A 22,299-nucleotide genomic window follows, 5' to 3' on the forward strand; every position below is an offset into this window, starting at 1 on the left:
CCAAGTGGCCAGGAGGGCACTGCCTACCTCCAACTGCGCCGCCGGCCACCCCGGAGGAGAAGCTGCTCATGGCGTGCGAGTTGGTCAGTCTGGTGGCGGCGGTCGAGACATGAACCAGGCCGGCGGCGGGCACGGAGCTGAACAGGGACTGCAGCACAGACGGGCCCAGGTTGGCCTGTAGCGACATGGGGCCCAGTGCGAACTGTGGCCCAGGGGCGAAGGTGCCCAGGAAGGGGCGGTGGGTCTGCACGGACGGGGCTGCGCCACCTGCCGAGGATGCCGCTGGGGCAAGACCTGGGCCGCTGAGGAGGCCTGCAGGGGGTGCGGCAGCGGCAGCCATGAACAGGTTGTGGCCGTTCTTGACGTCAGGCTCACGCTCACGGCCCTTGCCTGCCTTGCTATGCGCTGTCGAGGCCTTGTCCGGGGGTCCACATGTGGGAAGGCCCCCCTCGCCTTTTGAGCCCAGTCCGTCCAGCTGCCGCTTGTTTGTGAAGGGGCCAGACTCTGCGGCGCCAGCCTCCTTGCCCCGTGGGCCGGGGAAGCTCAGGGGGGCACCCAGGCCAGCTGCCTCGGGGGCCTTGTGGGAGAGAGAAGCACCATCACTGAAGCTGTGTAAACTGAGGTCAGTTGCTAGGCCCCCGCCCAGGGCGAAGCCACTGGCAGGAAGGCTACTGGGGCTCAGCCCGCCCGCCCCTGGCAGCGTGCCCGGGAAGCTCTTCCTGGAGTGGGTGGCCAGCTTGGCATCGGCCACACTGGGCTCCTCCAGGCCGGGCCGGAAAGTGAACAGGGAGTTGTGGCTCAGAGCAGAGGCAGCCTGCAGCGGGCTGTCGGCCGCCTTGGCCAGGCCCAAGTCGGAGATAGGCGAGAAGGTGGACTTCCACTTGCTGCTGTTGACTGGCTCGCTGGCCAGCGGTGCCTTCCTTCCTGCTAGGCTGCCACCTGCTGGGAGAGGCAGTGGCTGAGGCCTGGGCGGTGGGGCTGGATAAGATGCTGCGGATCCCAGACCACCACCTGCTCAGAGTGCCTCCACACAGAAGAGGCCCTCTGGAGAGGACGGGTGACCTGGCAAGGGTGGGGCTGCCACAGAAGCTGAGGGTGGCAGACTGCTCAGCGGGAGGAAAGCCGTGTTGACAGGGAGGACTACATGTACCCCAGTGAACCAGGAGGCACCAAGGGTGTCCAACGCGTCACAGGGAAAGGGGTGGGGGAGGTGTGTACTCAGCACAGCCCAGGACAATTCTGGAAACCCCATGGGGTCCTCAGGGGCCAGGCAGCAAGCCTAGCATGGGTGCAAAGGACTTAAACACTGTGCAGACTGAACTCACCATTTTCCAAGGTTTTTGGTGGAGACTTGCTTTCTAAGGAGATCGTTGCAATTTTTCTCTCAATTCTATCAGAAAAAGAAAAAGAGGATGAGTGTTTGCCATCCATGCGCACACCAGAGCACCGTGTGTGTACACTGAATTGCCCAGGCGAGCCGTGAGCCAGGGCTGTCTGACTTGCCATCAGGGCCCCCAATACCGGCTGTGGCAGGGGGACATGGCTGAGAGTGGGCCCTGGCAGTGGAGGAGGAATGCCGCTTCTCAACACACAGACACATGCAGGAGCCCCAGGCAGGACTGGTCCCAAGTGGAAAGGGCTCTTGAGCCACAAGACTGTGTCGTCCACAGAGGGGGATGACATGGCGCTGAGCACATAATGACCCCCCAGCAAGTTGCACCCAGTGACACCGTGTGTGGCTTCACACGTCAGTATTCTTAGGGGCCGTCCCAAAGGACCATGACCTCCAGAGACACAACTCCCAAAATAATCCAGAATTTTCACAATGTAATGTTTGTATGTGGAAGAACGAACTCAGACAATACTGGAAACAGTCGACTAAAGAAATACCACAAATACATGGTGCATGGGGTCTGTTCAGAACACAGCACTCCTGTGCCTGAACGGCCACCAGAAGCACAGTGACCACACACCGAGGATCGGAGGACACAGCTGCAGGCCCCTTCCTGGCGAGGGGCCACACAAGAGAACAAATAAAGAGCTCTCACGACTTAGCAGCACAACCCGAATCACACATGGGCCAGGATGTGAACATCTCTCCAAGGAAAAGACAATGTGGAGTGTCACTGGCCCCTGGGGAGAAGAGGCTGGAACCAGGAGGACACCACCACACACCCACAGAGACAGCGCTGCTGCATGGAACACAGACCCAGAAGAAAACATGTGAGGGCGAGGACGTGGAGAAACTGGCGCCCTGTGCGTGGCTGGCAGGAGTGAGATGGGGCAGCCACTGTGGGAAGTCAGAAGGATCCTCAAAAGTTAAGCATGTACTCACCACATGATCCAGCAAATTCCACACCTAGGGCCTGTGTGTGCTAATCACTGTTGTGTCCAACTCTTTGTGACCCCATGGACTAGGCCGCCAAGCTCCTCTGTCCATGGGATTCTCCAGGCAAGAATACTGGAGTGGGCTGCTATGCCCTCCCCCAGGGTATCTTCCCAGTCCAGGGACTGAACCCACATATGTCTCCTGCACTGGGAGACAGGTTCTTTACCACTAGTGCCACAAACCATAAACACGCTTTCAAATAAAAACACACATATGAACATCCAGACCAGCATGATTCACAGTAGCTAAAAACAAAGCAACCCAAGCATCCATGATGGGTAAACACAACGTGGTCCATCCACACAGTGGAATATGATGCAGCTTTAAAAAACAAGGTTCTGACACCTGCTACAACCTGGATGAGCCTTGAGGACATGATGCTCAGTAAGAGAAGCCAGACACAGAAAGACACACTCTATCTGATTCTACTCACAGGAGGTCCTAGAGGAGTCAGATCCACAGAGACAGGAAGTAGATGGTAGGGCTAGGAACTGGGGGAGGGGATGGGGAGTCTTTCTAAGGTGATGAAATTGCCCTAAAATTCAGAGCGGTGATGTCTGCGCAACACCATAAATATATCAGAAACCCCTGGATCACACATTTTAATCAGATGGTATGTTATGTGAATTACACCTAACAGCTGCTGTCAAAGAAAAAAAGAAGGGAAAGAAAACCCTGTTCCCCATGAGATGAGTGGACCGGAGCCTGCGCACCTGCCTGCAGCTCTCCCGCCCGCTGCCCCGCCTCCTCTCCACTGACACGTGACACCTGCATATGGGCTGCGGGCTCGGGCTCAGCTTCACCCCGCACACAGGCAGCGAGGTGCTCTCAAAAGCCTTGGGCCCTCGTGGGCTGCTTCTCACACAGTTAAACAATCCCAGATGCGCCCTGAGTGAGGACACGGCTGCAGGTCAGCGTGAAGACCTGCGGTCAGGACTCCCTGCCCCCACCACAGCCCACTCGCCTGGCGCTGCTGGGTTCATCCTCAGAACCTGGCTCCTCATCCGAGGTCAGCGGGGAGTAGTGGGCACCATTGGTCTGGCTCAGGGGCTTCTCCTTCTTGAGCACGGGTGGTTGGTCGTTGTCCTGGTAAGGGACGGGTGAGCTCTTTAGGGAGCTCTCAGGGGATGAGATGGCCGTGATCTCCAGGGGCTGGTTGATGTTGCTGACCTGAGGGCCGGGCACACGCATGAGCGCCAGCAGGCCTGGCATGCGCCCTCATCAGCCACCCAGCCCCAGCACGCCTCTCCCAGTCTCACCATGGAGTTGAGGTTCAGGGGGGACCCTGAAGACTGTGTGAAAAGCCCAGCAACAGATGGCAAGGCCCGGCGCTTGGGGGACACACTCGAGCTCAGGCTGGGGGTCCCCGCCGATGCTCGCTTCCTCCGGCCCCGCTTGCGGCTGTCTGGCCCGTGGCCCTGGCCACTGTCCCCACGGGTACCCGAGGGCAGAGGGCTGTGTTTGCTGGAAGGTGACTGCTTGGCGCTGCTGGCACCCGCTGAGATAGTGAAGACGATCCTCCTTTTGGCTTCGCTCTCAGGGTCTGAGAAGCTGGCCTCGCAGGGCAGGTCCCCTTTGCCAGAGTCGGGGAGCGGGCCCAGGGCGCCTAGCCGGGGGCTGGTGCAGAGCTGGGGGGCTGGTGAGGCTGAGCCGCAGGTGCGTGGCTGCGTTAGCAGGGGTGGGTGCTGCGGAGTGGAGCTGCGGGACCCCACAGTGGCAAAGAGGCTTCCAGAGCTGGAGGACTCGTCGAGGGCCGGGGGCTCAGCTCCAGGGCCGAGGGGTGCCGGGCTGCCCGCCAGGGCCCCACTGATGGCCACCGAGCCGGTGTATGCAAAGCCTGTAGAGGACACATGAGGTGGTGGCTCGACTGTCTGCATGCCTGGCACCCCTGGACCTTCACTGTGCCCTGCTCCTCACTTCTGGGCCTGCGACAGTCGGGAGTCTGGAGCCCATGCACATGCTGAGTGGACCCTGGGCACTGCCAGCAGAGATGCCCTCCCCACACGAGAGCAGTGGCATCGAGATGAGTGCTGGAGCCGCCTACTTCACAGCAATGACAGGGCCCGTCTGGGTGGCAGGCCCCCAAGTGCACAGTTGGCCCCACACAGAAGCCCCATCGGATCTCCCAGAGGACCAGACCCCGCCAACAGGGCCGGCACGGGCCCGGGCCGAGCATGGCTGCCTGACACAAGCCGGGTGGGACCCCAGTGTGCATGCAGCTGAGGGCGGCCCTGATGCGGCTCAGACCCCACGGCTGGAGGGGCCAGGCCTGGCCTCTGGGAACCCTCACCTGTGGGAGCCAGGGTGAGGCTCTTGCTCCCGGCAGTGTTGCCCCCGGCACCATGGGCGTTAGCAGCCACCTGCTTCTCCAGCGTGGACGAGGACTCTCGGGCAGGTGGCCCAGGGCTGGGTGTGCTTCTCTGCAAAAACAAGGTGCACACTGTCAGCCAAGCTGGGCACACACCCAGCTGGACACATGCCACAGGACGTCCCCAGGGCCCGAGGCAGCGAGCCCAGAAGGGCGATGGCCACGCAGGTGAGCCTGGCAGTCAGCCACCAGAAGGCTCTCACAAGGTGAGGTACAGATGTCTGACCTCAGTTCTAAACATCTGGGATGGCAGTGAGGGTGGTGGTCATGACCTGATCTGGCAACTCCACTCCTAAGTGAAGCCAGATAGAAACAACTGTCTACACGATACCTGTTCACACACGTCCATAGCAGTATGATTTACAACAGCCCCAAAGTGCATACAACCCAAATGACCATCCACAGCAGATAAACACATGTGTCCCTCCACACACTGGACCATCCCTCAGCTACAAAAAGGAGAGAAGCCCTGACACTCGCTACCATGTGGATGGACCCTCAGGACACGAAGCTCAGTGAGAAAAGCAGACACAGAAGGACACATAGTGTGTGAGTCCACTGATGGGAAACATCCAGAACAGGCTGAACCTCAGAGAGTAGGGTACTGACTGTCAGGGGCTGGGGATGGGGTACAGGGGTGATGCTGATGGGGATGGGCCTCCTCTTGGGGCACAGAATGTTCTAGAAGTAGAGCTGGCTGCAAGGCTGGTGAACATACCGAAGACCCCTGCACTGAACAGCTTAGATGGATGAGTTCTGTGTGAATGACACCTCCTTAAACACAAAGCCCAGCCCGCTCTGCACAGTGTCATTCCCAAGGGCATGCGTGTGAGGGAGGACCCAAGTGTGGACTAGCAGGACAAGGGCAGCTTCCACAGAACTGGGAACCTACTCTCTCTCCACTCATACCGTCACCATGCACACTCGGAGCTAAGATCACAGTGGAAAACCTTACTGGGAATCGGTGCTCTCTCTTTCTCAGGTATTGCGGCACGCTGGAGATACAACTGCGAGCAACTGAACAGACAGTGGCCAGGCATCGGGGAGAAAGGACAGGCCCGAGGCCCTGCCTGTGCATGCACACAAGGCCTGGGGCAGCGCGCTTGGGCCAAGGGCCGCACTCACCGCCTTCTCGGCGCGGCTGGGCAGCACCACGCTGGCCAGGGGGATGCTGACGGGCAGCTTGCTGGGCTGCACGGTGCTCAGCGGGATGCTGACGGGCAGGCTGGTGATGGCCTCCCCACTGCTGGCGTAGGCACGCTCCTTCACACCCTGCCGACCAGGACAGTGGCCTCGGGCACTGCCCCGGGGACACTGGGGATTCCAACCAGCCCCCACCCCAAACCATTCTCCCAATTGGCCAGACCCGCCGGTCAGCAGCCTCCACCCACGGCTGGCCCACCCTGCTGCTCAACCACCCTCTTTCCCATCCCCAGGGACTGAGCTCTCTCCCAGCCTCACCTGAGGGCAAGGGTGCAGTCGGGTGGCCATGCTGCCCCCTCCTGCAGGACCTCCTTTGAGAACCCCTCCCCACCCAGCACCACAGATGCTCTTGGAGAGTAGCCTCACCTTCTCAGGGCCCTTCTCTCCGATCTGTAAAGCCATGGGGGATGAAGGCTGGGGGTCTTGTGGGCTCAGCTTGATGCCATTGGTGACGCCAGGGCTCTGGCAAGGGAGCCCGTTCTCCTTGGCATGCTCGGCTCTAGAAACAAGGCATGTCCTCGGTCACTCTCTGGGGAGTCCCCCACAGCTGCAGCTTTGTGTTCAGAGCTGACAGCCCTGGCCTAGCAAACTCCCAATTCTCTTCCAAACTGACGATCCCCAGCTCAGAAGACCCGCGGGGGCTGTACAGTGCAGTGACGTTGCCCTGCACTCACCGTGGGTGCAGCTCACTGGCAGCTGCCTTGCCGCTGGCCGCGTGGTCCTGGCTCAGGTGGCGCCGCAGCACCAGCTTGGCAGGGGATAGCCTGGTGTAGTCGGGCAGGGCCAGGCTGGACAGCTTCTCCAGCCGTGGCCGGCCACTGTGGCTAGGGGTGCAGGGCACGACCTCCTGGTCTAGTGGGGAGGCCAGGTACTGGGGGGTGTTCTGCTTGGGCGAGGGCCGACCCAGTGTACCGCAGAGCTCATAGCCGGCCGCGTGGCCATTCATGGAGAGCTCGGGGCTCAAGCTGCTGAAGGGTGGCAGGGAGAACCGGGCGCAGTCCAGCTCCAAGTGCAGCCGGCCAGGCTCGGCCTCTGGCTTCCCACGAAGCTGCAGGGCCAGTGCCTCATCAGGCGGCACACAGGACTTGAGCTGCAGCAACTCCTGCTGCCGCTGGCTCTTCTCCAGCTCCACGATGCTGATCTGTGGGACGACCAGGGGGCGTCAGGCCCGCCCAGTCCCAAGCCCAGCACCCCGCCAGCCAGGACTGTCCAGGAGAGGGGGACGTGGCTGGTGAGCTGACGGGTGAATGAGCGTCAGAGTGGGGCGCAGGTGCACAGAGGTGTGAGGGGCCCAGGCTCCATGGCCACCATGGCGACTGCCAGGGTAAGACATCAGGACAGCAGCTGTCCCTGGGCAGGCGGGGGCTCGAGGAACCGCATGTTTGGCTTTTCCCCACAATAAACGGGCCATTTCTTGATTCTCAATTACGAAGGAGGGTCAGAACCCAGAGCGTTCCCTCCTGAGACCCCTCCCGCAGGCCCCACCACACACAGACTTGGGCAATAAACCTCATTTCTGGGACACACGGGCTGTGACCTTGCAAAAGCTGCTCTGGGGAGGTGTGTGCTCAGGACACAGCTTCAAAAGGATCTCAGTGGACACCAGTTCACCGTGAGTGCTCTGTGGTCAGAGAACCCTCAAAAGAGTCCCAAGGTCTCGTGCTGGGAGCTGCAGTCGAGGGGAAGGCGTCTCTGCAGGTGGGCCAGGGAGTGGGGAAGTGGGCAATGAAGGAGGTTCCAATCCCCAGCCCAGCCTCACCTGCAGCTCCAGGCAGTGCCTCTGCTTCTCTGAGATCTGGCTCTTCAGGGCCTGCTTCTCCTTTAACAGATTTTCCAGGGACAGTGTGGACCAGTCCAGCTTCAGCTCCTCGCACCGTGCCTTGAGCTGTGCAGAGGGTGTTGGGCTGTGAGTCCTGGCGGGCAGCCCCCACCTAGGTATGCACAGCTGGGGGAGGTTGGGAGGGGCTCCAGTGGACGGCTCCTACCCAGGTGTGTCTGCAGTGGGAGATGGGGAGTAGCCCCTGTGTGCACAGCTGGGGCATGGAGGAGAAGGAGCCTGCTGCCCTACCCCAAGCCCGTACCCTCGAAGCACAGAGCAGAGCTGCTTTTGGAGGAGGGGCTGAGGAGATGGGTCCCCAGGAAGGACACCCTGCAGGAGCAAGTGAGGGACGTCTGGGAGAGCAGACAGGGTGCTCCCAGCAGGTGAGGCCCACCACACAGGGGGACGTGGGCTCAGGGTCCCTGGGCTGTAGGTGGGGGAAGGGCTGAGGGTGCCCTGGCAGTGAAGATCAGAGCCCAAGTCTGAGATGCGCCAGGTGCCCTTCGAGCATCCTGACGGTGGATAGGGGCAAGGAGGGGTCCCGCCCGGCCTGGGCTGCTCACCAGCCGCAGGCTCTGGCTCCTCAGCTCCCGGTTGCCCTTCTCCAGCTGCTCCGTTTGCTCCCTCAACTGCTGGTTGTGAGCTGAGATCTCCTTCTGCGCTTGGATCAGGTCGTTGTAGGTCAGCGCCTTCACTCCCAGCTGAGGACACACCACGGCCCAGGTGGGCGCTCACGGGGCCACGTGCAGACTTCCCCTTGTTTTCTTTGATGCGGACCATTTTTAAAGATTTTACTAAACTTGTTACAATATTCCTTCTGTTTTATGTTTTTGGTTTTTTGGCCGCAAGGCATTTGAGATCTCAGTTCCCTGCTCAGGGATCAAAACCGTGGCCCCTATACTGGAGGGCGAAGTCTCAACCACTGAACCCCAGGGAGTCCCAGGGGCTGCCCTCTGACTGCCCCCAGGCTCCAGGCCTCCTGTGAGGGAGACTTTCAGAGTCAGAAGCACCGAAAGGGCAATAGTCCATCTGGATATCATCTGTCTGGGCTGGGGTCCCGCCCCCCTCACCTGCCTGCCCACCTGCCCGCCCACAGCTCAGCACTGGGGGTCATCTGCAAGGCCCCCCGGCAGCCAGGGCACGGACCAGTCTACCTCGTCCAGTTTCTGCTGGAAGAGCCTCTTGATCTCCTCCTTCTGAGCTTGGCAGTGGCCGAACAGCTGCTGTGCTGCGCCAAGCAACCGGGCATTCTTCTCCTGCGGGGCAGGGCTGATGAGTGCAAGGACCATGGCAGCGGCGAGGTGGGGGAAACGTGAGCAGACTGGCCAGACCCCCATGAGGGCTTCACCCCAGAAAGTGGTGCCACACAGCGGTGGCTTGAGGTCCTGTTTATGAGGATCACGGGGCCTTATGCAGCCCACCCTCCAGAGAACCACGCCCACACTGGGCCTGAGGCTGTGGGGGATACTTCCAGGCTGAGGGCCCCTTAGATGCCTCTCAGTATGGGGGACACTGTCCCCAAATGAGGATGCCTCAGTCATCGCAGCAGGGCCCGGGCCAGCTGCAACCACGGGGCCATCGGGCCCTGAGGTGGGGGAAGAGGGCGCCCCCCTCCCGGGCACTTGGCCAGCAGCACGGGGGTCGCACCTTCTCCTGGTCTAGCAGCTGCTGCAGGTTGGCCTTGTACTGAGGGGTCTTTGTGTATGCCAGGAACTGTAGGTACTGAATCTTGAAGGACTCTGCAAGGAGAGAACAGGCTGGATGTCAACACAGGAAGGATCCCGCCGAGGCTCAAGGCAGGGGTGGGGTTCATGAACACATGCAGGCCCCACAGGGCTTTGGTGGGGCCAGGGCTCTGCCCCCACCTGGGGTCGCCCCCTCCCAGGGGCCCCCAGTCCCGGGGCCCCTCAAAGCTCCTGCCATCACCAGCCCTTGTTTCCTTTCTCCCACACGTGTGGGCTTTGGTTGGCTAATCTGCCAGTTTTCTTGGTAAACATACGCTACTGCTGTTGAGAAAACTGATAGCTCCCAAGGTTGTAAACGGTTTCCTTCACCCAGCTTCTAAAGCTGAGTGATCTCAACACAGCCCACCCTCGCCCACGAGTGCAAACTCAAGTTGGCAGAACGGGGTCTGGTCCCATGGGATCCCGGCACCATGGACACAGAGGCCATCCTCTGTGGGGTGGAGCTGCCTCCCTGGCCCCACTCACTCAATGCCAGGAGCCCCCAGGGTGGCCCAGTGTCCCATGGGGAAGGACCTTAGCCTCAAACCACCACACGGGCCCTGGCGATCCCAGAACCCAGGAGTCCCCTGGCAGGATGAGCCCGAGCCCTGGAGGTGGTGTGCTCGGCTACACGGCATGCAGTTCCTGCTGGGGTCCAGACCAGCTGTTGCGTGCCCTCCCTGACCCGTGGGCCCAGCTGGTCCTCACCTAGCAGCCTGTGCAGTGCAGGTGGGGTAGGTGCCAGCAGCAGCTGCTCAGGGGTAGGCCGCTGCACGCTGGGAGGTAGCTGGTAGAATGGGCTGTGAGGTGGCCTGTGCGCGTCTGCGGGGACACAGCAGTGGTCACAATCCCATAAATGGGCCCAGAAGGCCACACCAGAGCCCCTGGTGCCCCAACAACAGGACTCAACACAATGCCCACAGCCCCAACCACCAGACGCTGAGCCGTACATGCTCGTGACCTGGCCACTCACTCTAAGCCAAGCCTCCTGCCAGGACCAGGAGCATGGGAAGCCAAGGCCCCAGGACCTGCTCCCGTGCAGATGGCTGGGTCCTCATGGCCAGGCCAATCTGACCACACCAAAGGCCTAGGGGACCCCCAGGTGGTCCCTCAGGTGGAACCTCTCTCAGGAAGGTTCAGAGCTTGGGCATACCCATGCAGCCCGCACACGAAACTGGCACAACAGCTTCTGCACGAGGACCCCATGGCACCCCCAGGAGCCCCCGACATGGGGGCGGGGCTCACCCTGCGGCAAGGGGGAGGCCGCTCGCGACACGGTCTGGGCGTGCAGCAGGTCCAGTGCGCTCTGGGTCTTCTTGGGCTTGCGCTCGGGGTTGGTGGCACTCATCTTCTTGGGGCGCCCGCGCTTCCGACCTGCCATCTTCCGGCCCTTCTTGTTCAGCTTCTTCTTTCGGGCCTTGGAGGGAGATGGCTTCTTGACAGTGGCCGTCCCGGCTTTCTCCTCCTCGGCACCGGAGTCCTGGTGGAAACCTGCGTGAAGGACTGGCCAGAGGTGTGGGCTCTGTGGGCGGCCCAGCTCCCTCCCCGAGCAGAGTGGGGCTCACCACGGGCGTGTCCGCTGGCACAGCTGCCTTGCTCTCGGGCACCTTGGTGGGCGTGGTTGTGTTGCTCTTGTTCTCCCGCTGCTGCCGGCGCCGAGCTGCCTCTTGTTCCTCCTGGTGGGCAGGCAGGGGGCGTCTCCTGAAGCTCAGGCACCATGGGGACCCCCCTGCCTCCAGGGGCCCCACAGCTCAGGCTCCCGGGGGTGGTCAGCCAGGTTCTGCTCATCTGCACCCTTGATGATGGCGCAGGGAAAAACAACACCCACACCCCATCTCTGCCAGGACCCCAGCGGCCTTCAGATCACAAGGAAAAGTTATTAAAGGCAGAGCCTGGCTGTGGAGTAAGCAGCTGCCAGACGGCCTGGCCTCCCTGAGGTCCCCACAGCTGCTTCCCCACTTGGGGGTGCTCTGTCCATGAAGAGAGCTGAGGGACACCCCAGTGCACCAGCAAGGAGTACAGTGCTGCCCTCGAAGCCCTTCAGTCTTGGATGGGGTGGAAGTCCCCACACTGTGACCTGAGGTCCTAGCATGGGAGGAGGGGCCCAGGTGGGGGCTCCTCCAGGCTCACAGGCTCGTCTGAGCCTCCGAAGAGAAAGATGCTGGGACACTGGGACACACATCCCACAAGGTTCAGGGACAAACCGACAGGGACCAAGGGGCAGCAAAACATTTCAAAATGTTCACAATTTTCAACCTATTATCAACCTATTTTCCCCCAAATTGTTGAAACTGCTCAAGTCAAGGCTGTCACAGCCAGGGGCCCCTGGTGCCCAGGCCCAAATCCGGACCCTCAGACCGGACCCTTGGGCCCTGGTCAGCAGCAACCAGGCTTGTAGGTCAAGGGCAAACAGACAAACTTACCCTGAGTTTTGGATTTTTTAGACTAGAAAAATAGTTTTCAAGCTAAAAATGGAAAAGAAAAAGTCTCATTAGCGGTGGAAAACCCTGCAAGATGAAAGCCATATCCCAGACCCACCAACGCCAGGCAGTGACGCGCCAGGGAACACACCGGACCCCAGTCTGGGAGTACAACCGCTGCCCACCCAGGTTAGCTGAGAGGCAGGGCAGGGGCGCTCAGGCACCACTCACTATGGTGCGGTCGATGGTGTGCAGGTAGTAGGAGACTGGTTTCCCCGTCCACGACACGGAGCCTTTCAGCGGCGACAGCTCCACAACGCGCATTATGGTGCCAATGTCTGTGCACAATGGGCCCATGGGTCAGAGAGCGCCTGGGCATCCCACTCACCGGCCTGGAAGGTGCCCATGACCCTCCCTCCCCCAGGCCCTCAGCCAAGGACGAGGGTGGGGACAAGCCCGCAGCGTGGGCTCTGAAAGAGTCTCGGAGTCCAATGAAACAGGCAGGGTGGCTGCAAGATGCCTAGGCCCTGTACATGCCCCCAAGGGGCGTTGCCACTCTCCTATGGGACCCGAGACTCTCACCCCTACAGCCTTGCCCAGGGCTATGTCTGGGGACATCAGGGGCTGTAACATGGGGGATCCTACATGGAGTGAGTGGAGCTGGGCCCAGGATGCCCCCAGGTCACCTCTGCTGGCGGGGATCCTGCTTTAACCCACAGAAGATGCTGATAATCAGAGGTGTCAAGAAGTTGGCAACACAAGCGTTCTTACCACTCAAGTTTCTACTGTTTATTCTGAAGTTCAGAGGTGCAAAGGGCTTCGAGGACACGATTCTGCCACCTGGAAAACAGAGAGGGGTCAGCGCCGCCCTGAGGACACCAGCACTAGATGTCACAAACCCTGATGACATCAGAGCAGAGGGGTACAAAAGTGTCCAGAAAACGAGCTCCCAGAACCCAGAAGGGAGGACGCACTGTGAGTCAGTCCTCTACTCCCAGTGAGAGCCAAACTAAGCGGCATCTGAGTGCCCTGGCCTGGAGCACTGACTGCCTTCCTGCAAAGGTGCTCACAGGCCCACAGCCCCAGGGCTCGGGGTGGGCCAGCTGGGGTCCTCCACAATGTCTGCACTGTGCAGATAAGCCAGACCAGAACCAGCCCTGATCCATACTAACAGACAGAGCCTGAGGGAGACCTGGGCCCTGACCCACACAGACAGAACTTGAGGAGAACCAGGCCCTGATCCACACAGACAGAACCTAAGGAGAACCGGGCCCTGACCCACACAGACAGAACCTGAGGAGAACTGGGCCCTGATCCACACAGACAGAACCTGAGAACTGGACCCTGATCCACACAGACAGAACCTGAGGAGAACCAGATCATGATCCACATAGACAGGATCTGTGGAGAAGCGGGCCCTGACCCACACAGACAGAACCTGAGGAGAAGCAGGCCCTGATCCACACCCGACAGAACCAGAAGAGAACTGGGCCCTGATCCACACAGACAGAACTTGAGGAGAAGTGGGTCCTGATCCACACAGACAGAACCAGAGGAGAACCGGGCCCTGATCCACAAAGACAGAACCTGAGGAGAACCGGGCCCTGACCCACACAGACAGAACTTGAGGAAAAGCGGGTCCTGATCCACACAGACAGAACCTAAGGAGAACCGGGCCCTGACCCACACAGACAGGATCTGAGGAGAACTGGGCCCTGATCCACACAGACAGAACCAGAGGAGAACCAGATCATGATCCACACAGACAGGATCTGAGGAGAACTGGACCCTGATCCACACAGATAGGATCTGAGGAGAACTGGACCCTGATCCACATAGACAGGATCTGAGGAGAACTGGGCCCTGATCCACACAGACAGAACCTGAGGAGAACTGGACCCTGATCCACACAGACAGGATCTGAGGAGAACTGGACCCTGATCCACACAGACAGGGACCCTGATCCACACAGACAGAACCTGAGGAGAACCGGGCCCTAATCCACACAGACAGAACCTGAGGAGAACCGGGCCCCGATCCACACAGACAGAACCTGAGGAGAACCGGGCCCCGATCCACACAGACAGAACCTGAGGAGAACCGGGCCCTGATCCAAACAGACAGAACCTGAGGAGAACCGGGCCCTGATCCACACAGACAGAATCTGAGGAGAACCGGGCCCTGATCCACACAGACAGAACCTGAGGAGAACCGGACCCTGATCCACACAGACAGGATCTGAGGAGAACTGGACCCTGATCCACATAGACAGGATCTGAGGAGAAGTGGGCCCTGATCCACACAGACAGAACCTGAGGAGAAGCGGGCCCTGATCCACAAGACAGAACTTGAGGAGAAGCGGGTCCTGATCCACACAGACAGAACCTGAGGAGAAGCGGGCCCTGATCCACACAGACAGAACCTGAGGAGAAGCGGGTCCTGATCCACACAGACAGAACCTGAGGAGAAGCGGGCCCTGATTTACACAGACAGAACCTAAGGAGAACCAGGCCCTGATCCACACAGACAGGGTCTGAGGAGAACCGGACCCTGATCCACACAGACAGAACCTGAGGAGAATTAGCAGTTGACCCCACACAGCCATAACAGGAATGGTTCAAGTCAAAAATGGCTACACAGGACAGTTCTTCCAGTGAAGTCCTGGCACCCATGCAAATCACTGTAGAGAAAAGAAGAACCACAAGGACTCGAAGCCTTTTGCAGAGAGGTCACTGTGACTGGTGATGTTACCTTCAGAGTACAAAAGCTTCCCCCAACCCTGTATAAAACGCTGTCTCTAAATGTATCAACGCAAGAAGGACTGAAACTTTCCAGGGCAAGAAATAAAGAACCAAGAATAAATGTCAAAGAGTTTTCCTGATGGCTCAGTTTTTAAAAATCTGCCTGTCAACGCAGGTGACGTGGGTTCAGTCCCTGGTCCATGAGGAACCCAAGTGCCATGGAGCAACTAAGCCCGTGTACCACAACTACTGAGCATATGCTCTAGAGCCTGTGCTCTGCAGCAAGAGAATCCAAAGCATTGAGAAGCCTGCACACCACAACTAGAAATCAGCCCTCGCTGGCCACAACTAGAGAAGAGACTGTGCAGTAGGAAAGACTCAACACAACCAAAATACATAAACTTACCAAAAAAAAGTGAAAGAAATACGTCACAAGGAAAGTGGGGTGGTCAGGATGGGCCCCTCTGCACATGGTCACGTGCTCCTGACTGTCCAGGCGCAAAGAGCACCCCAGCACCAGCCTGGCCTCTGGCACCCCATGAGGAGGCAGTGATGACAGGTGCCTGGCCAGTTGGGTGCACATTTAAGCAGTCAGCTGGCTGTGCATGCAGTCACTGTGGCCAGAGTCTGGGGGCTCCCCCAGGCATCATGGGGGCATCTGAAGAGCGGGGCTGGGGAGCAGGAGGGAGTATAAAGCCCACACATTCCAGGATGCTTTAATTAAAAAGCCCACGCAAGTTTTCAGGGTCAACAGGATATGTTGAGAGGACTTCTGTGGGCATGTCACTGTAGGGCCACAGATCCCAAGTGACAGGAGGGCCTGGTAGGCAGTCCCACTCCCACCAGGGGCCACGAGTCTAGCATGTGTGATACCCGAGAACTCAGGACATGGGGTGCAGAGGGCAAGATTAAGCTGACCATGAGGAACCAGTGCACCTCGGGTGACATTCCATAAGACAATGGCAGCGTCCAAATGGAGGAGCTGTGCCCCGAGGCCCAAAGATTACAGAGTGGGACCCCACAGCCAGATAGATGCCTGGGCCAGCTGGGAGGATGGCAATTCAAGCTCTTCTCTGGGTGGAGCCTGGGGCTGGGGGAAGGCACTCACTCCCATAAACCATCAGGAGCAACCCCTGCCGCACGCTCAGGCTTGTGCTCACCTGCAAACGCATGCAAACACATGCAGCCAGCAGTACTGAGGGCAGCTGGAAACTGCTTCTATGCTGGGTGATCCTTTCAACTCTTCTGTCTGCTTGACATGTTTCATGATGAAACATGGAGGACCCACCCTGCTTCTCTCCTAGCCAGAGACCTCAGGAAGACATGGGGGTCTCCCTGGAGCCTCGGGGACAGGGACGTGGGGGATGGGGAAGGCAGGGCAGGGTGCCCACACGTGTCAGGCGAGGTATCCCTCCAGGACAGGGGACTCCTGCTGTCTTGGGTCACAACTGGAGAAGCTCTTCCATCCCCCTTTCCTGAACATGCCAAACCTGCTCTCCCACCCTGAGCTAGAGCCCAACTCCCCAGGGACCCAGCGGTGGTGATGAGAACACAAATGAACGTCAGTCCTCATGGGTGTGACGCTCCACAGGCACCAGGATGCCCTGGGCACCGTGAAGGGATGCCCCATGGGCTGCTGCACCTGAGCATCGCAAGACCATGATGCAGTTGCATCCCTGCTCCCTGTACCTTCAGTGGTCTGGAGGCTTCTCAGAGACCACCCACTTGGGAACAGCCCTGCTTAGGCTTGCCACAGGCTGGGGGAGGAGCTTGGGACACAAGAAGATCCAACACCCCAGCGTTTCCGCAGGGTGGAGAGGGGAGAGGAGGGAGGGGAGGCCCGTGAGGTCAGCAGGGTGAGAAGCAAGAGCTCGGCCTTGGCACCTCCCTCTTGGCCTTCGTGTGGATTGTCAAGATCCCCCATGAGCTTCCAGCCAGTCGCCATCAACATTCCCTCCATAAAACCACTCATCTCGCCCCAAGTCTGCACACTTTCACACGCACACGGAGCACACACCCTTCCTAAAGACTACATGGACTCTGACTCAGAATCAGAATGGAAGCTCAGCTTTCAAGCTCTCATGACCTCTCCCTCAGAGCTGTGCCCAGCAGTCCCACAGTAATTCTGAGACACAGAGCTGGAGCGGTTAGCTCCCCTCCTGGGTGCATCTGGTCTCACCCGGGCTTGGGACGGAGAGTAAGAGACGGGGGGGAAGTTGCAGGGGGTTGCAGCCAGGCCTCGAGGGTCCAGACATGAGAAAGGCCTGGGCAAAGCCAAAGGGCTGGTCTGGGCAGCCCCAGGACCCCTAGGCTGAACTTCCACTTAGTCGAGTTCCAATATGAGACACACAGTTAAGTGCCCAGGACATCCTTGAACTAACAAGTTACGCACTGTCCACAGGAAACCCAGATGACCTGGAAAGCCTGCAACTCCCCTGCTAACCAGGTCCCTGCTCCAGTTTCCCAGGCAGCTGCAAGATTTGGCCTGAGCAGTGGTGGGGTCTGCTCTGTTCACTGTACATGCTGAGCTGGGAGGCACCCTGCCTGCAACCTAGGTGACAGCAAGAAGGACAGACAAACCCCTCCCTCCCACCCCCGAGGCCTTCCCACTGGGGCTGGATCAGCGAATGCTAGTCAGGACCCCAGCACGCATGATTAGGGCCATTGCTACACGGCCCAAGTGGGACGGACACGGGACAGACGTGGGACAGATGCAGAACGGACGCACAGAGCAGAGAAAGAGGGATACATTACCTTCCTTCATGTTTGCAAACCGCTCCTTCAGCTGGTGATCCACCTCAGGACCAAAGGCAAAGTTATTCACAAATACAACACTGCAAAACAATGCTCCAGTTGAGTGCCAGGTTCTGCGTGCACACGCACAGAGCTGCAGCGCCTCCATCGCAGCGCTGTCCGCACCTCCTCCGCAGTGGGGGCGTGGGCTCAGGGCCCATGGGGCATGACGGCTGCCCCGGGTGCCGCCAACACAGACCCTGTATCCAGGTCCCGTGACAAGCAGGCTGCTGGTTCCCTGGGGAAGGCCCACACCGACACGGGCGTCCCTGAGGCTGGTGCATGGGCAGTACAAGGCAGGCCACCTGGGCACACAGGGGTGACGCCGCCTGGGCAGGAAGGCAGCAAAGACCCATCGAGCTACACTTGGAAGGGAGCCCACCACCTGAGGGCCCAGCATGAAGTTTTTCCAAGGCAGGGCCTGGCCCAGGCTTCCCATTTTTCCAATGTTCTCTAGTGTCTGAGGGCATGAGACGCTTGTCTGCAGATGCCCACCAGGCATTCGGGAGCTCCTGCCCCACCCAGGGTCCCCCATCCCTTGGCCATCCTCTGTCCCCCGGCTCCTGTCCCCCCAACCTGGGTTTCCCTCCTCGTTTGAACATGACAGAGTAGCCACCTGCCTGCCGGCCCCATGCTGCTCCTCCTGAATCTCGGCAAAAGGACAGTCACGGGGCCTGACCAGGGCGAGGATACACTGACCACTGTGAGAGAGGGGCAGTGGGAGCCCTCAGTTGGGGACTAAGCTCTCCCAGCCCCTACTTGGGAAAAAAATGCAGGGACTGCGAGGTTATGACGGGCAGAGCCCTGACAAGACCGGCTGGCTGGGAGGCCTCCACAGGGAGCAGGGACATAGCCTGGGAAGGCTGGATGCCAGAGTCTCGAGGGGACTGGCCAGGAGACGGCGTGAGCCAGGACAGAGCCTGGGCCGCTCTGACTGGGGTCACCGCAAGGAGACCAGGAAGCTCCGAGGCCCGTGGAAGCTGGGGTGAAGCCCCTCAGCACAGAGGAGTGGACTGGGAGGGGAACACCTTGACTGGAAGCAGAGTGCCAAGGGCTCTGTCTGGAGCGCTGGCAGAGCCTGGGGCCTCGAGGTGCTCCAGTCCCGGTGGACAGTGGGCAGCCAAGGCTGGGGAGCAGGCCCTTCAGCCAGTTTTTCCTCACCATGACCATGACCATGGAGCCCAGATACAGCCGCAGGCCCCACAGGAGAGGCTCCACAGCAGCTGCAACGGAGGCCCCACACTCAGACTGAGAGGGACACCTCAAGCCAGCATGTTCTCTCGAGAAAAGGGGGACAGCGCGCCCGCCTCAGGGGAGACGTCCTCACCGAGATCAAAGATGGGGTCAGACCTCTGTAAGCAGGAAGATAACGGCAGGGCTCAGGGCGCCCCGCAACGAGCACGTGTGAAACGTGAGGTCAGAGGGAACCAGTGTGACCCCTGCCCCAGTCAGAGCCAAGAGTGTGTGACACACGCGCCCCTTGGCCACTGAAGCCCGGGGAGCCATCAGGTGTGTGAGCACACGGCCTCACGGCCAGGGCCAGGGATGGCCTGGATGATGCCCATCAGTCTCCAGCGCAAGGGACACAGAGGCACAGCCACCAGCAAGCTCAGGACACGTGGTGGTGGCCGTCTGGACGCTGCTGTCCAGCCCAGGGAGGCGGGAGGGCAGGGCCCTGTGTGCTGGTGTGACCCTCAGTGAGGGAAAGCCACATCGCCCCTGCCAGCCCAGCCCCTCGGCCCCACCCCCAGGCCCCGGCCGTACCTTGTGTTAGCAATCCGTTCTCTCCACTCCTCCGAGAGGAAGTCCCCCCTCTCCAGCTGAAAGGAGATAAAAGGGACAACCCATCACTTGGGGTCTCACTGCCTCTGTGTCCCACCCCTGTCTGCCCCCCAAGAAGAGATGGAATGATCAGAGGCCCTGAATGGGAGGATGTGGGAAGAGGCCAGGGTCACAGCTACAGGCTGACCATGCACGTGGACACGGCTGCCGGAGCACCAGAGAAGGTGCTGGAAAGTTCCAACGCCATGTCCATGCATGGCCAGCAGGGGGCGCCCCAGGGTGCCCATGTGCGACAGCTGGACTGCAAGGGCTGTGACAGCACCAGGGCCCCAGGGTGCAGCCCAGCGCCCACACTGCTGCGGGCAGTCTCCCCGTGGCAGGGGCATCCTGATATTTCCATACTGCTCCCACCACTGTCTCCCTCAGAGGACTAATCTCATTTTGCCTCGAGGCCAAAGTGCATCTGAGACAACACAAGACTCGTTAACCTCATTGTCCAGAACTGCAACATTTCAGAAACCAAGAAATCTGATTTTATGATTCTTCAAAAAATGTTATCATCCCATCCCCAGTGTCCACCCACGGGAACATCTGCACACCCCTGTCCAAGGAGCACAGGTATGGACAGTGCACGTGTCCCTTGATGGACAAGCAGATACTCACATATCCCCCCACACCCAGGAGCATCCCTCAGAAGCCCCGGCACTCGCTGCCATGTGGATGGACCCTGAGAACATGATGTTCAGTGAGAGGCAAACACAGAAGGACACACAGGATGCGATTTCACTGATGGGAAACGTCCAGAACAGGCAGGTTCAGAGACAGAGCACCTTGGGGGAGCAGGTGGGGGTGACTGCTGACGGGATCTCGTCTGCACTCCCACCAGTGCCCCCAGGTGACTGGGAGGCCCTCCAGGCAGCGATGGGGCAGCACCGCCCAGCAGGCCTAGAGCCTAGCAGAGGTCCTTGCAATGGGCAGCGCCCAGGCAGAGCAGATGTGGGTTCAGCACCCTCCCTGCACACAGAAACCACCCAGCATGGGAGGCGCTGAGCCTTGCTGGGCAGAAGAGAGGCGGCTATCCTAAAGGATCCGGGAGCTGATGGAGGGCTGTCCATGTCCAGGGCATCCATCTCTGGGTCTCCCAAGTTTGCCACTACTCCCTGCACACGGCCCAGTGGGGCTGGGCACCGATTCAAGTTCAAAATCCTTGTGATGTTGTGCAGCAGAAATCTCATGCTGCGGGCCCAGGGCTGTGTCCTGGGAAGGGTGTTCAGCCTCCTCTTGGAGGCTGGGGTCTTGGCCATGGTAGGCAGGAACACCGGCATGACTAGCACCCAGAAAGAACCCTGGAAACAGGGTCTGTGTGAGCCCCCCGGGGGACTGCACGTCACTGGCGCTGTCACGTCTGAGGGCATTCAGCCCTAATAAAAGCTCACGCCTGGTCCTGGGACTCATCCACCACCTCCTTCCTCTATCTGCTCTGTCTCTAACACATCAGTCAGTAAGGACAGCCGACCGCTGTGTCCCGGGCTCCCTCAAGCCCAGCCTGAAGCAGCTCCTCTCTGTGGAGCTCACCCACTGAAGCCACAGTACCACTGCTCCGCGGTGGCCTCATGCTCAGAGCAAGAAAACAGACACTCTCCTGCCCGCCTGGCCACCTGGCTACCTACCGCCTCTTGGCACAGGCAAGCCATAACTGGTTGAGGACAGGGACTGACCAGGCCAGCTCTGTGTCGCTGGGGCTCGCGTGCCCAAGTTAGCAGCGACAGGAAGATAAGCACGGCCTTCCTGTCGCCCCCACTGAGGACTGTGACCAGCCCAGCTAGCCCAGACCTCCAGCTGCAGAGGAACGCGCGGGGAGGAGGGACACGCATGGCCCTACCCAACACAGGCGTGAGGGCTGCCCCATATGACCGCCCTTCCCCCAACCAGGGAGACCACCGGTGTGCTCCTGCTCCAGGCCACGAACCAGACGGGGCGGGCGCACTCCCCACCTCACCACAGGTCTCCTCCTATAAGCCACTACCCACATGCTCCCCCTGCAGAAAGCACTCCCTCCCAGGGGGGCCCCCAAGGAGATCCCTCCCGAAGCCACAGGGTGGGAGCCAGCGGTGGGAGCCAGCGACGGGTGCCCCAGATTCAGTCACCCTGCCACTTGCCCTGGAACAGCCACAGGTGCAGACGTGGCACCCGACTGCCAGCCAGTCCCTCAGCAGCTGATGTGTGGTAGGGCCACCAGAGGAGAGCAGGGCTCATGCTCTGGGCGGCCCGTCAGCAGCACCAGGTCCCTGACAACCTGACCGCACCAGCCTGAGGGCAGCCTTGCCCACTGGGGTCCACCTGGCTGGGGGCACCTCCTTCAGCCTAACTTCCGAGAACTCACTGAGACCCTGGCTCAGGAAACCTGCTTGTGCCAGGCCCGCCACCAGGCACCAATGACACGTGGTCACTCAGACGTCCCCAGGCAAAGGGGGCACCCTGAGGTGATGGGGACACAGGTAGAAGCCAGGCACAGGGAGGGCCCAGGGCTTCAATAGGAGAAGGGGACCCAGGAGGAAGCTCCGGCGCCCACAAGTAAACACACTGGCTAGGGTGTCTGCTGTCCCTCATCTATCATCAAGTGATGGAGACAGGACTCTACCTGCTGACCAGGGCGCCTGCTCGAAGACTCACAGAACCTCAGGGAGGGCCTCCCCAGACCTAGCATGTGAGCTCCCACCAAGTCCAAGCATTGGGCAGGAGTTGTCACCACGCCTTCCTGGAGTAGGGCTGCCTGGACACCAGAGGCACTGCCGGCTGCTGCTCTAGACACAGCAGCCAAAGCCACGACTTTAAGAGTCCTCAGAGCCAAGTTCTGCTTGCAGCCACCTCGTGGGGCCTAAGAGCAGGGCCCTGATGAGTGCCTGGCCCGCAGGAGGCAGAGAACAAGAAGATTTCCACGCAGGGGGCCCCTCCAGTGCACCAGCTGACATGCCACCAACCCCCAATCACCCTCCTCTCAAATTGCACTGCCTCCCGATGCTGACAAGAGAGGGAGGAAGGAGCGGTGACCCACCAGGC

At 60.0% G+C, this 22,299-nt stretch overlaps 1 protein-coding gene across 8 annotated transcripts in view; it reads right to left on the reverse strand.

Annotated features, from left to right (window-relative positions):
* The window catches only part of DOT1L (DOT1 like histone lysine methyltransferase), a 53,604-nt gene that overhangs the window by 5,181 nt on the left and 26,124 nt on the right, over positions 1-22,299 (reverse strand). For 6 of the 8 annotated variants that reach the window (XM_088838845.1, XM_055431512.2, XM_055431514.2 and 3 more), the window contains 20 exons: positions 19,222-19,277; positions 17,419-17,498; positions 12,695-12,763; positions 12,155-12,261; positions 11,927-11,968; positions 11,069-11,179; positions 10,749-10,983; positions 10,212-10,325; positions 9,427-9,518; positions 8,934-9,035; positions 8,343-8,480; positions 7,720-7,845; positions 6,635-7,101; positions 6,327-6,459; positions 5,883-6,029; positions 4,680-4,809; positions 3,649-4,226; positions 3,354-3,559; positions 1,326-1,390; positions 28-942 (listed from right to left, as the gene is read on the reverse strand). In XM_088838845.1, the coding sequence (XP_088694971.1) occupies positions 28-942; positions 1,326-1,390; positions 3,354-3,559; positions 3,649-4,226; positions 4,680-4,809; positions 5,883-6,029; positions 6,327-6,459; positions 6,635-7,101; positions 7,720-7,845; positions 8,343-8,480; positions 8,934-9,035; positions 9,427-9,518; positions 10,212-10,325; positions 10,749-10,983; positions 11,069-11,179; positions 11,927-11,968; positions 12,155-12,261; positions 12,695-12,763; positions 17,419-17,498; positions 19,222-19,277 (3,913 nt within the window). Of the gene's footprint in view, positions 1-27; positions 943-1,325; positions 1,391-3,353; positions 3,560-3,648; positions 4,227-4,679; positions 4,810-5,882; positions 6,030-6,326; positions 6,460-6,634; positions 7,102-7,719; positions 7,846-8,342; positions 8,481-8,933; positions 9,036-9,426; positions 9,519-10,211; positions 10,326-10,748; positions 10,984-11,068; positions 11,180-11,926; positions 11,969-12,154; positions 12,262-12,694; positions 12,764-17,418; positions 17,499-19,221; positions 19,278-22,299 lie in introns of those variants that run through there. The other 2 variants (XM_055431511.2, XM_088838847.1) reach the window with 2 other exon arrangements.

This window comes from Moschus berezovskii, chromosome 8 (genome assembly GCF_049115385.1).
Source record: "Moschus berezovskii isolate FMDL1 chromosome 8, NW_MosBer_1.0, whole genome shotgun sequence".
Classification (NCBI taxonomy): domain Eukaryota; kingdom Metazoa; phylum Chordata; class Mammalia; order Artiodactyla; family Moschidae; genus Moschus; species Moschus berezovskii.